At 36.8% G+C, this 13,540-nt stretch overlaps 1 protein-coding gene and 1 pseudogene across 1 annotated transcript in view; one reads left to right on the top strand and one right to left on the bottom strand.

The window, feature by feature from the left end:
- Nucleotides 1-9,973, top strand: part of MCHR2 (melanin concentrating hormone receptor 2) — a 29,244-nt gene extending 19,271 nt beyond the window's left edge. Inside the window, exons 3-5 of the mRNA XM_047735162.1 lie at nucleotides 712-906; nucleotides 3,351-3,470; nucleotides 9,658-9,973. Coding sequence (XP_047591118.1) covers nucleotides 712-906; nucleotides 3,351-3,470; nucleotides 9,658-9,973 — 631 coding nt within the window. The remainder of the gene's footprint in view (nucleotides 1-711; nucleotides 907-3,350; nucleotides 3,471-9,657) is intronic.
- A 2,398-nt stretch (nucleotides 9,974-12,371) lies between these two features.
- LOC125103471 (uncharacterized) lies at nucleotides 12,372-12,454 on the bottom strand (annotated as a pseudogene).
- Between the last annotated feature and the right edge of the window lie 1,086 nt (nucleotides 12,455-13,540).

Below are 13,540 nucleotides of genomic sequence, written 5' to 3'. Positions count from 1 at the left end.
ATATATGGTATGTCAGGATTTCACGTTTAATTCATGATTATCCTTTTTTTCTGGATCAGAAATGCGAAAAAAAAAAGAGAAGAAAGAAAACCCCTTTCCCTATGAAATTAGCCCACATCCCCTCTCTGGGCTCCAGCCTAAGTGTCTTGAGGCATTTGCATTGTCTGCACTAGTCACGTTTGTGTATCCTCACTGTGATTTCTGTGAACTGAACCTCCAGGAGCCTGGGTCCCCCACTGGAAAGCCATCTGGGCAAAATGTCTGTCCCAGTGGGCCAGAGCCCCATCCCGCCAACGGATTCTCCTACCAGCCAGAGCACTTGCCTCCTTCCTGCCTCCGCGTCAGTAAAGGGGGCCTCTCCCTCCTGGAGGAAACCCCCACTCAGAGACAAAGTTTTCCAGAGCCTAGCCTGCATGGGAAGCGCCTTTGTAGAGAGAGAGTTTGCACAGGGCTAAATTTCACCATTATCAGTGTGTTCGTGGAAACGACAGCTATTTCAGTGAGTGGTTTATTCAGACTTGCAGGGTCAGGAGTTGTTTTCTCTACAGGTACCAGCCAGCTCTTAAAAAATATAACTTTCTTCTACCCTGATAGAGGTGTGCTTCAGGGAGGATAATAATACTAATAATTTACTCTTGTCATGAACCTTTCATCCTTGGAGCTCAGTGCTTTTATTGATTGTTCCTAAACCCTTCTTAACGGGCTTTGCAGGTACTTGGCTCTCGTCCAACCATTTCGACTTACAAGTTGGAGAACGAGGTACAAGACCATCCGCATCAATTTGGGCCTTTGGGCAGCTTCCTTCATTCTGGCGTTGCCTGTCTGGGTCTACTCGAAGGTCATCAAATTTAAAGACGGCGTGGAGAGTTGTGCTTTTGATTTAACATCCCCTGACGATGTACTCCGGTAGGTTGTTAAAACTTAAGAAAAATAGAGTTGAATTAAGTTGTGGAGTGCTTCATCCTCCTTGTCAACGTGTGAGCAGCCGTGCAGAGTGTCCTTGGGGACCCTCCAAGGGGCAGTCTCCCCGCTTACTTTTCTGCTTTCCGCAATCAGGTTGGTAGTTTGATTTTAAGGGGAGGGTAACCTTTAGAAAAAGATTTGGAGTTTAATTATGTAGCTTCAGTGGACAAAAATATATTTAAATATGGATTTTAAAGGTCCATGGCAACCAGGTACAACAGAAACACAAAAATCAAGGCAGAGGCAAAATTTCCAAAAGGGTCTAGGAGTTACTAAGACTCAGACCTTATCGGTATGCCACTGGAGTTTGGTTGAATGGTGTTCCTCCCAAAAAGATATACTCAAGTCCTAATTCTCAGGACCTGTGAATGTGACCTTATTTAGAAATAGGGTCTTTGCAGATATCATTAAATTAAATGAAGTCATGCTGGATTAGAGCCAGGCCCAAATCCAGGGATTTGTGTCCTCCTGAGAAGTGAGATTTGAAGGGACTCACAGAGGAGAAAGCTTGTGGATACTGAGGCACAAACTGGGGTGATGCATCTACAGGTGAAATAACACCAAGGACTGCCCAAAACTATCAAAGGCGAGGGGAAAAGCATGGAACCGATTCTCCCTCAGAGCTTCCAAAAGGAGCCAGCCCTGCCAACACCTTAGTTTCAGACTTCGGTCACCATAATGGACACAATAAATTTCTGTTATTTCAAGCCATCCGGCTTGTGGAAATTTGTTACAGCAGCACTCAGCAGCTAACATAGCAGCCAACACAGGCACTTCTCACATTTTAATTTGAAAAGAAAAATTAAATGAAAAATTTTATTTGAAATTTTGAACACAGCATTGGAGTCTATAACTAAAATTTTCTGGTGGCCTACTAAGTGCCACGTATTCTGTTAGGTGCTTTTTGCATATATTATCTCAAGCCATTCTGGAGGATTCCTTTTTCCCATACACCACTTGTTGAGTAGATGAGTAATTTTTGCATCATGTAGTCATAGCCTGAGAGAAATGGTGGTAGAGACCCTTGCAAGGCTTCAAATCCAGTAATGAAAATCTCCAGAGGACTGCAACATCAGTAGGATTTATTGTTTATTCATTATTTCCCCCACCAGCACTGGCTGCACTTACAGGTAAAAGCCATCTACCAATCTAAAGGGAAATGATATTTAATCACCGGTGGCTGATACATTAATATGGACCCCAACATATCTAAAAGAGGAGCTCAACCTGAGATGACTCTATGACTTCAGCCTTTGCCAAAGAAATAACAATGATTCACAGTTTTGCACCAGAACCTGCTTCTGTTACTTTTGGTTGGTTATCATAAAGGATATTCTGAAATTCTAGCCTCTGTTGATCCTCCTAGAGTTAAGTTCTCATGGGGAACTGAGACTGGAACCACTGTACGGCTTTCAGAGTCCCTCGGGTCCCAGGTGGTCTCTCTCCCTGTCACCCTGTCCACACCCACCCAACGTGGGCTGCCATGCTTCTTCCCAGAAAGGAGGACACCTGGCATCTGTACAGAAATGGAGTTGGCCTACCTGAAAATTTCCCCTGAGGGAGCATGGAGAAAAAGACTGGCCCTTTGAGAGGCCATCTGGAGCCTTGATTACAAGCGTGGGTTGTGCAGCTCAACTGTCTGTCTGTGTTCATCCTACCCAGATGCTCATTACTAACTAGCTGGATAACCTTGGGCAAGCCACTTCACACCACTGTGCCTTAGTTTGTTCCTCTGTAACAGAATACTAATGGCAATTGCACTCATGGGGTTGCCGAGATTCAATGGTTTAAAGTATGTAAAGTACTCATATCCGTGCCTACTCTATAATAAATGCTACCTGCTGTTCATTATTGTTGTTAACAACACTACAGGATCATGGTAATACATAGTCTCTCCTGTTCATACTCCGTAGCCTGGGGCTTGGCCAGAAAAGAGATAAGCACTGTTGCTAGCAGACAATGGAAAGCAAGAGCTTTTTTTTTTCTTTCAAGATTTTAAATTCAACTTAGCTAACATATAATGTAATATTAGTTTCAGGACTAGAATTTAATGATTCATCATTTGCATAATAACACCCAGTGCTCATTCCATCAAGTGCCCTCCTTAATGCCCATCCCCCAGTTCCCCCACCTCCCCCACCACCTCCCCTCCAGTGAACCTGTTTGTTCTCTATAGTTAAGAGTCTCTTATGGTTTACCCCCCCTCTCTGTTTTTATCTTATTTTATTTTTTTCTATGTAAAAGAAACAAAAATCCTTAACTTTTCCCCAAGGCCTTTTATCTTAAGCCCAAAAAAATTAGAGAATCATGCCTCATAAACTGTAAAAGTTCCTGGCATTGGGAATATGACAGTTATGTCTTCTCTCTTTCTCTCTCTCATTTTACAGGTATACACTTTATTTGACGATAACAACTTTTTTTTTTCCTTTGCCTTTGATTTTGGTGTGCTATATTTTAATTTTATGCTATACTTGGGAGATGTATCAACAGAATAAGGATGCCAGATGGTAAGTGTTTACCCTATTTTGCTTTACTTGTTGAAAGAACAATTCAGAGATCCTAAGACATCTACAACAGAAATTTAAACAACAATCACTTAAAACATACATTTAGACGTATGGGCATTAATGTCTACATGAGCGATTTCTGAAAACAGGACAAGTTCTGAAGCAGTTATTTGAGGATCTCTCAATGATAAATGTCGCAATCACTGATGTAATGGTTTCATAAAAATGTAAACAGAACTCAAGATACTATTTAAAGAATATCTTTGTCATCAACAATGTTATTTAAATGTTTTATTTGTACACTTTGCAGAGTTGTGTACATACGTGAATATCTTAGATGCCATGTATAACTTTCTAACTTCTATGTTTTAAATTTTTAATTTGAAGGATAGGGGTCTCATTAACACGTGAATACTTAGGACAAGATTAATTAGTAGTAAGTAAAGCCAAAGACTTACTAAGACAATAGACTTGGGAAGAAATGTTAAAGATATTTGTCTATAAAACTCTGTGAATAAATCTAAATTATTTTCTAGAGGGCCCTGGGTGGCTCAGTCCATTAAGCACCTGACTCTTGACTTGGGCTCAGCTCATGGTCTCAGAGTCCTGAGATAGAGCCCTGCCTGGGCTCCATGCTCACTGAGGGGTAGGGGGTTGGGGAGGGTCTGCTAAGTATTCTCTCTCCATCCCTCTCCCTCTGCCCCTCCCTCCAATGCACATGTGCTCTCTCTTTCTCTAAAAATAAACAAATCTTTTTAAAAAATTATTTTCTACTTGAAATTATCTATACCAAGTTGTTTAAGTGAGTCAGTGAATATATAACATGTTGGGTTTTAAAAATATTATTAAAATTTGTCCTAGACTGGACTACTGTATTTATTTTGGACAGACAATATCACTAGATTTCCCACACATAACTTCCTCTTAATTAATCCCCTCTTAATCCCCTTCACGTATTTTAACCTTCCCTCCACCCACATCCCTCTGCCAACCAGTTTCTTCTCTAGTTTTAGTCTATTTTTTGTTTGTCTCTCTTTTTTTTTTTTTTTGCTTTCTTCATTTGTTTAGTTTCTTATACGTATGAGTGAAATCATATGGTATTTGGCTTTCTCTGGCTAACTTAGTTCCTTCAGCATTATACTCTCTAGCTCAACCCATGTTGTTGCAAATGACAAAATTTTATTCTTTTTTATGGCTGAGTAATATTCCATTATATGTATATCACACATTCTTTATCTATGTTTATCGATGGACAGTGCAGTTGCTTCCATATCTTGGCTATTATAAATAATGCTGCAATAAACACAGAGTTACATCTATCTTTTTCAAATTAGTGTTTTTGTACTTTGGGGGTAATTACCCAGTGGTACATTACTGGATCATATGGTAATTCTATTATGGTATGTCATTGCAAATACCTTCTCTCATTTAGTAGGTGGTCCTTTTGTTTTGTTGATAGTTTCTTTTGATGTGAAGAAGCTTTTTATTTTTATATAGTCCCAATAGTTTATTTTTGCTTTTGTTTCCCTTGCCTCAGAAGACCTAGATAGAAAAATCTTGCCATGGCTGATGTTAGAGAAATTACTGCCTGTGCTCTCTTCTGGGATTTTTGTGGTTTCAGATCTCAGACATTAGGTCCTTAATCCATTTTGACTTTATTTTTATTCATGTTGTGATAAAGTGGCCCAATTTCATTCTTTTGCATGTAGTTGTCCAGTTTCCCAACAACATTTGTTGAAGAGAATGTCTTTTTCCCATAGCACATTCTTGCCTCTTTTGCCAAAGATTAATTGACTATATATATAATTGTGGGTTTATTTTTGGACATCCCAGGGATAATCCTGCTTTATTGTGGTGAATGATTTTAATGTATTGTTGGATTCAGTTTGCTAATATTTTGTTGAGGATTTTTGCATCTGTGATCATCATAGATATTGATCTATGTTTCTTTTTTTGTAATGTCTTTATCTGGTTTTGGTATCAGGGTCATGCTGACCTCAAACAATGAATCTATAAGCTTCCTTCCTCTTCTATTTTTTGGAATAGGTTGAGAACAGGTATTAACTCTTCTTTAAATGTTTGGCACAATTCACCTGTGAAGCCCTCTGATCTGGACTTTCGTTTGTTGGGAGTTTTTTGATACTAATTCATTGCTGGTAATCAGTCCATTTCAAATTTTCTGTTTCTTCCTGATTAAGTTTTGGGAAATTATATGTTCCTTGGAATTTAATCATTTCTTTAAGGTTGCCTAATTTGTTGGTATATAATTTTTCATAATACTTTCTTATTATCTTTTCCATTTCTGTAATGTTGATTGTTATTTTTTTTCTCTTTCTGATTTATTTGAGCCCTTTTTTTTTTTTAATGAGTTTAGCTAATGTTTTATCAATTTTGTTTATCTTCTCACAGAACCATTTCTTGGTTTCATTGATCAGTTCTATTATGGGTTTTTTTATTTGTTTGTTTCTGGTTCATTTGTTCTGCTATATTATTTGCTATTTATTTCCTTCTATTGATTTTGGGTTTTGTTTGTTCTTGTTCTAGCTCTTTTATATATAAGAGTAGGATGTTTATTTGAGATTTTTCTTGCTTTTTGAGGTACACCTGTATTGCTATAAACTTCCCTCATAGAACAGCTTTTGGTGCATCCCAAGGATTTGGGACCATTTTGTTATCATTTTCATTTGTGTCCCTTTTTAAATTTCCTTTTTGATTTCTTGATTGACCCATTCACCATTTAGTAGCATGTTATTAAATGTCCACGTATTTGTGTTCTTTCCAGATTTTTTTCTTGTGGTTGATTTCTAGTCTCATAGCATATGGTCAGAAAAACATATATGATACAACTTTGATCTTCTTTAATTTGTTAAGACTTGTTTTGTGGCCCATCATGTGATCTATTTTGGAGAATGTTCCATGTGCACTTGAAAGAAAGTGTATTCCACTCTTCAAATGGCATGTTGTGAATATATCTCTTGGATCTATCTGGTCCAGTGTGTCATTCAAAGCTGCCATTTCCTTGTTGATTTTCTATCTGATCTATCCATTGATACAAGTGGAGTATTAAAATCTCCTACTATTGGGGCACCTGGGTGGCTCAGCGGGTTAAGCCGCTGCCTTCGGCTCAGGTCATGATCTCAGGGTCCTGGGATCGAGCCCCGCATCGGGCTCTCTGCTCAGTGGGGAGCCTGCTTCTTCCTCTCTCTCTGCCTGCCTCTCTGCCTACTTGTGATCTCTCTCTGTCAAATGAATAAATAAAATCTTTAAAAAAAAAAATCTCCTACTATTAGTGTATTAGTTCATTTTTGTTTATAGCTGCTTTATGTATTTGGGTGTTCCCATATTGTTTCCATAAATATTTACAATTGTTATATGTTCTTGTTGGATTGTTCCTTTTATGACTATGACTATGTAGTATCTATCCTTTGTCTCTTGAACAGTCTTTTTTTTTTAAGTCTATTTTGTCCAATATAAGTAATGCTACCCCAGCTTTTTTTTTTTTAACCTCCATTTGCATGATGAATGTTTTCTATCCCTTCACTTTCAAACTGCATGTGTCTTTAGGAATGAAATGAGTCTCTGGTATGCAACATATAGATGGGTCTTACTTGTTTATCCATTCAGTCACCCTATCTTTGATTGGAGCATTTAGTCCATTTGCATTAAAATTAATTATTGATAGGTATATATTGTCATTTTTTAAATTATTTTATGGTTGTTTTTGTAGTTCTTTTTTTTTTTTTTCTCTCTTACCCTCTTCTCTCATGGTTTGATGGCTTTCTTTGGTGATATTCCTGGATTCCTTTCTCTTTATATTGTGCCAATCTATTACTGGTTTTTGATTTGTGGTTATAATTAGGTTATATATGACATTTTATGCATATACTAGTCTGTGGTCTCTTAAGCTTGAACCCTAGATCTAAAAGCACTAAATTTTTACTTCCCTCCTCTCAATATCTTAGGTATATGGTATTATACTTTACATCCCTTTATCTTATGAATCCCTAGGCTGATTTTTATAGATATACCTTTGCTTATGAATCCCTAGGCTGATTTTTATAGATATACCTTTGCTGCTTTCGTGCTTTCTGCTTTTCTTACTCCTGCTTATGGTCTTTCCTCTCCACTTAAAGAATTCCCTTTAATATTTCTTCTGAGGTTGGTTTAGAGGTGATGAATTTCTTTAACTTTTACTTGTCTGGGGAACTCTTTCTCTCCTTCTATTCTGAATGATAGCCTTGCTGAATAGAGCATTCTTGCTTGCAGGTTTTTTTTCTTTCAGCACTTTGAAAATATCATGCCACTCCCTTCTTGCCTGCAAAATCAATTGAAAGCCTTATGGAGCTTCCCTTGTTTGTAAATGCTTTCTTTTCTCTTGCTGCTTTTAAAATTCTTTATCACTGTTTCTTGTCACTCTAATTATTATGTGACTTGCTACGGATCTCCTTAGGTTGGTATTATTGGGAGCTCTCTGTGCCTCCTGGATCTAGGGGTCTTTTTCCTTCCTCCAATTAGGAAAGTTTTCAGCTATTATTTCTTCAAATAAATTTTCTGCCCCCTTTTCCTCTCTTCTCTTTCTGGAATCCTTATGATGCAAATATTATTATGCTTGATTGTGTTGCTGAGTTCCCTTAATCTATTCTCATTTTTTAATTTTTTCTTTTCTCTCCTGTTCAGCTTGATTGCTTTCCATTATTCTGTCTTCCAGGTCACTGATCCATTCTTCTGTTTCCTCTATTATACTATTTTATGCTCACTATGCCAGCACACATACCTCTAATCTACTATTAATTTTCTCTAGTGTATTTTTACTCTCAGTAATTTCTCCAGTCCACTGAGTATCTTTATGACCATTACTTTAAATTCCCTAACATTCCCTAACAGGCATTTTGCTCATCTCCATTTCATTTGGCTCTCTTTCTGTGACTTTGTCCTGTTCTTTCCTTTGAGGCCCATTCCTCTGATTCTCATCTTATCTAACTTTTTGTTTGTTTCTATGTGTTAGGAATATCAACTACATCTTCTGCTCTTGAAAGCAGTGGCCTTATAAAGAAGAGGTCCTTTAGTGCCCCGCAGTGCAATGTTCTCTGTTCACCAGAACCTGACACTTCAGGGGTCTCTCCCATACGTGTTGCATGCCCCTTACTATTACAGCTGAACTGCATTTCCTTTTAGTCCAGTCATCAGTAATGGCTCTCTTTGCCTGCTGTGGGCTAGGTTTTATTTCTGTGTTGTTAATGGATCAGTATGAGGCTGCCTTGGGCTTAAATTGGGTCAAACCAGGCATCTGCCAGAGTTTCGGTCACACTGAACTGTAAGGCACTCTCCCTGAGTTGTCCCCTGAGAAGCTTTCATTGATGGTCAATGCACAGCACTTTTATCAGAAATGCGAAGGGCATAACTCATACTGTCCAGTTATCCCTCAAAACGGAAGAGGTTAGAGGAATGATGGTGCCTACTATGATAAACTACAGAGGAATCATTACCTTACAACAACTTTCAGTTGCTGTGCTTTTTTTATATTATTCCCCATGCTTATTCACCTGCTTCAACTATGTCCCTGGAACATTTCTATTAAATGCCTAAATATAATATAACATGATAAAACTTGGGAATTTTGAAATATTCTTTATTTTGGAATCATTTTAAATTAATAGAAAAGTGGCATAAACAGTAGCAAGAGTTCCCATATATGCCTCACTTCATTTCTCCATTAATATTCTACCTTACTATGATGCATTTGTCAGAGCAAAGAATATTGCATTAGGACATTACTACTAACTAAACTCTATCCCTTATTGGATTTCTCCAGTTTTTCCATTAAAGTCCTTTTAGCTGGTCTAGGAATCAATGCAGAATATCATATTGCATTTGGTTGTCATATCTCCCCAGTGTCCTCTGGTCTATGACAGTTTCCTAATTTTTCCTTATTTTTCATGACCTCAAGGGTATTAAGGAGTACTGGTCAAGTATCTCATAGAATGTTCCCAATCTGGATTTGTCTGATATTATATCACAGTTAGATTGTAGATCTGTGTTTTGGGGCAAAATCTGTTCTTCTCATCACAACATATCTGGGAGCACATGGTAACTGCATTACATCTCTGTTGATAAAAGTTCTAAGAAATCATTGCCCACAATTTCTATGGTTGTTTATATTCTGTCTATCCTAATGGTTCCTTTGTAGTTACAACTCCAGTGTTCCAAAAGAGAGAGTGATGAAGCTGACAAAGATGGTGCTGGTGTTGGTGGCAGTCTTTATCCTAAGTGCTGCCCCCTACCACGTGATACAACTGGTGAATTTACAGATGGAGCAGCCCACACTGGCCTTCCATGTAGGCTATTATCTCTCCATCTGTTTCAGCTATGCCAGCAGCAGCATTAATCCTTTCCTCTACATCATGCTGAGTGGAAATTTCCGGAAACGCCTGCCTCAAGTGCAAAGAAGAGTGACTGAGAGGGAAATCAACAATATAGAAAATACCTTGAAATCAAGCTTTTAGGAAAGTATATGGATCATCAAAAGTCTAGATAGATTTGCCTATGTTATTGGTATTATTAGAAAGAGCAGGTGAAGCAGTATGCTTGTGTCCATCCTTCCTGTGCCCTTGTGACTCTTAGGAGCATGGAATGGACAAGTAACCATTCAAATGCAATGAGTTTAATACGCTAACTTTACTAAAATGTAAATATTTGTCTGCATTGGAAGTAAGGAATGGGATAGTCTAAAATACCTGAACTCCGTGGTTGTGGATGTTATTTCAGTGTATTATAAACTAGTCACTGATAAAAAGGTCATGCCATGACTATTAACTGAAAACTCACAAAGGAATCTGACCTTGCCATCCATACTTTGCTCACTGCAACAGTGCTCTTGAGGTTCCTAGGAGGGGAACATTGTACAATGAGGTCTGAAATTTGGCCACTTTTTATCTACAAAATTTCATATGGTCCCATCGAATGCCTTTGATAATCAAGTCCACTTGTTAGCGTAACAGTCACCATGTATTGAAAATATGCAATATGTAAGATCACATGTAACAAACCCATAAGGTATGTATTACCTCAATTTACTTAGCCTCAGAAAGGTTAAGTGATAGATTGATGCTACACAGTACAAAGAGCTGGGCTAAAATCCGGGTCTTCCTGTTTCTGTCCTTTGAAAGCACCATCTTGGTAACCTATAACTATCATTCTAGAAAGTCAATAATTTGGGGGGTTTTGCTTTCTTGTATAGCCGCATAAGGAAATAACTAATGTCTGTAAGAAGTTAGTCAATGGTTTAAGCATATTTTGCATTTAGCTTTGTTTTCATGCTTATGAATTACAGAAACCAGCATCTGCATATTAATGATAATACTCTTCAGGATGTTAAGCACGTACTCGATACATTCTCTTTAGGTACAGTATATGTTTGTTCAAGGGTACAAAATAATACCCCTAAATTTGTAGATATTCACTACATCTATCTCTTCCTTTTTGGGCTTATATAAAACATGCGCTTTGTATAGAAAGAAAAAAAAAGACTTTTATAGCCTGTATTCTCAACAAAGGTTAAACACTGTTATTTTGTTTGTGGATGAAATCTATAAAACCCACCTCCTTCATCTAAATCATAAAATCACTTGCTCCGTGGATGTCTTAAACTGATTTTTAATCTACCCTTTATAGAAAAGAGTCACAGAGACCACCTTTTTTAACAACCTAATGTCCAGTTTTACATCTCAATTGTCAAGACACATGACTTTTAACCCATAGTATTTGGTTCTAGATCTTCTAAAGACCATTTTGAAACAAGGTAATAACCCATGTATAATATCTGGGTTAAAGGTCATGTAAACAACATGAGACTGTTGTAGGTGAGTTCTCTAACTGAACTCTACATAGCTACACCCAGAGCCTAGGTGCTCCTTTACAAGGTCAGAAGAAGCTGGGTCACAGCTACAGTAAAGCCCTTCCTTCTCACTTCCCTAAAGGTGCATAGTCAGGGTTCAGTGAGTAACCCTGATATCTGAAGACCCGCCACCATGGGTCATACACAGACGTTGTCATTTGGTAATTGAAAAATAGCTGAAGACTTTACCTCCATTGTCTTTTTTAATACAGACAATATTATGAATTTAAAGATTTAAATGATTTTAAATCAACAGACATTTTTCTAATAGCATTTCCAACAGGCCTCAAAAATTCCAGTATATAAATTGGTTAGTGATTTAATTTATATGTATTAAGACTTGTAAAGAACTTTAACATTTAATTAAAGTACAAAATAAAAAGGGTGACTATTAAACTCATTTCTGTGCCTCTATACAGTTTTTCTATACATAAATGTATACACACACACACACACACACACACACACGCACAGATGCAAATTTGCTGAGGTGGTTTGATAGAGATCCTCTGTTTCGGATTTTTGCCCATGATATGTGTACATGTTTACTTTCAAGACAAGTTAATGATCAGTTTCCCATATCTAATTAATACTTGGCTATTTGTCATTACTTAAAATCAGAACTATATGCTTATTCAATTTAAGGTACCTCGTTTAAATTTTGACCGATTAATATGGATCAATGAATAATGCTTGTATAATTATTTACTTCTGGTTTGTAGCTTGTATTTGTAAGGCTTTCTTATATAAAGGATTTCACATTTGCTTAATATAGTTTCTCCTGAGCAAAGCATAAAGAGTTCAGAATTAGTAAAATGTGTCCTAAATATGGCTAATAGTCGAACAGCACTATCACATTGGATTCTCAGAAGTTGAGGCACTTGTATTATACCTGAAGTCTTAGAAATTACTGCTTTTCATGGGTTATGGTATCACAGAAGTCATGGAATCTTGGACTTGAAAGATAGTTTAGAGATTATCAGATGCTACATATGAGAAAAATAACACCCAGAAAGATCATTATTTTTATACATTCAGAGACTCTTCTCTAGTAACAAACTATAGAAATGATCCCTGAAAGTATGGTTTTAAGATAGAGTTATTTTTAACACGGTCTAGTGTGTGTCGAGAGAGCCACCCTTAATGGGCAGCTAAAAATCAGTCCTGAGTTCTTTCCACCAAACTTTCCTCCCTTTTGGGACAGTGAGAAACAATTAATAAGAAAATTAAAGATAATATTTAATGACTATAACAAATTCCTGAGAGTTCAGTGAGTAAATCAAGATTGTGTATGTATGTATTTAAAGCTACAGAATTGGGGGAAAAAAGACTGATTCATCATAATTTTCTTGGGCTTCTATTCAGGATGGCAGAGATTAATTTTCCATTTATTTCACAGAGTCTATACAATGAGCCCAAAGCAAAATATAGAAAGTAAAAATATTTTCTTTTACCATCCCCAGTTTTTTCATTGACACTTTTCAATACCAAAAATTTAGTTCGCTCTACAGGTAGCCTCCTCCTTGCCTATTGCCTAGGAATAGCCCAGACCTATGACTCCTTTATGACTTCACCCCAGGAAGGATAGTATTAAATTATTTCATTTGCCCTTTCAGCAATTAGCTCAAATACAGCAATGTCCATCAAAAAAACTATGCTAAATTGGTATCTTGATTTTTGGTGTTCGTATATTCATTATTTAACAGATATCTACATAAGAATTTACCCCTAGGATACTATGCTGGACTCCACTGAGGGGAAAAAAATTAATGCCTAAAACATTACCCAATCTTAAGAATTGAAAATCCAGTGTCTCCTGTTTCCTATAGATCAATTCTACCTACTTAGGTGATGAAAAAAACAATCTCCAGTGAGTTCTCAATTCTAAAATACAATTCATGTTTAAAATGCACCATTAATTTAATAACTGCCTTTGGGAAATAAAAATACAACATTAAATATTCACATTAATAGTAAGAATCATATAAAAGAATCTAGATTAATTAAACACCTCACAAAATGTTTTACTTTTTTTCAGGCACAGGATTGAGAAAAAATGTAAATAATTTTGAAATAAATTCTATTTCTATAACAACAAAGTCACAAATACTTGCTACCTTAACAACTGAAAAACTTAACATGACATCCTTAAAATAAAACTTTGAGTTTCTTGAGA

Source organism: Lutra lutra, chromosome 6 (assembly GCF_902655055.1).
Source record: "Lutra lutra chromosome 6, mLutLut1.2, whole genome shotgun sequence".
NCBI lineage: Eukaryota > Metazoa > Chordata > Mammalia > Carnivora > Mustelidae > Lutra > Lutra lutra.
This window is presented reverse-complemented; position numbering and strand designations above follow the sequence as displayed.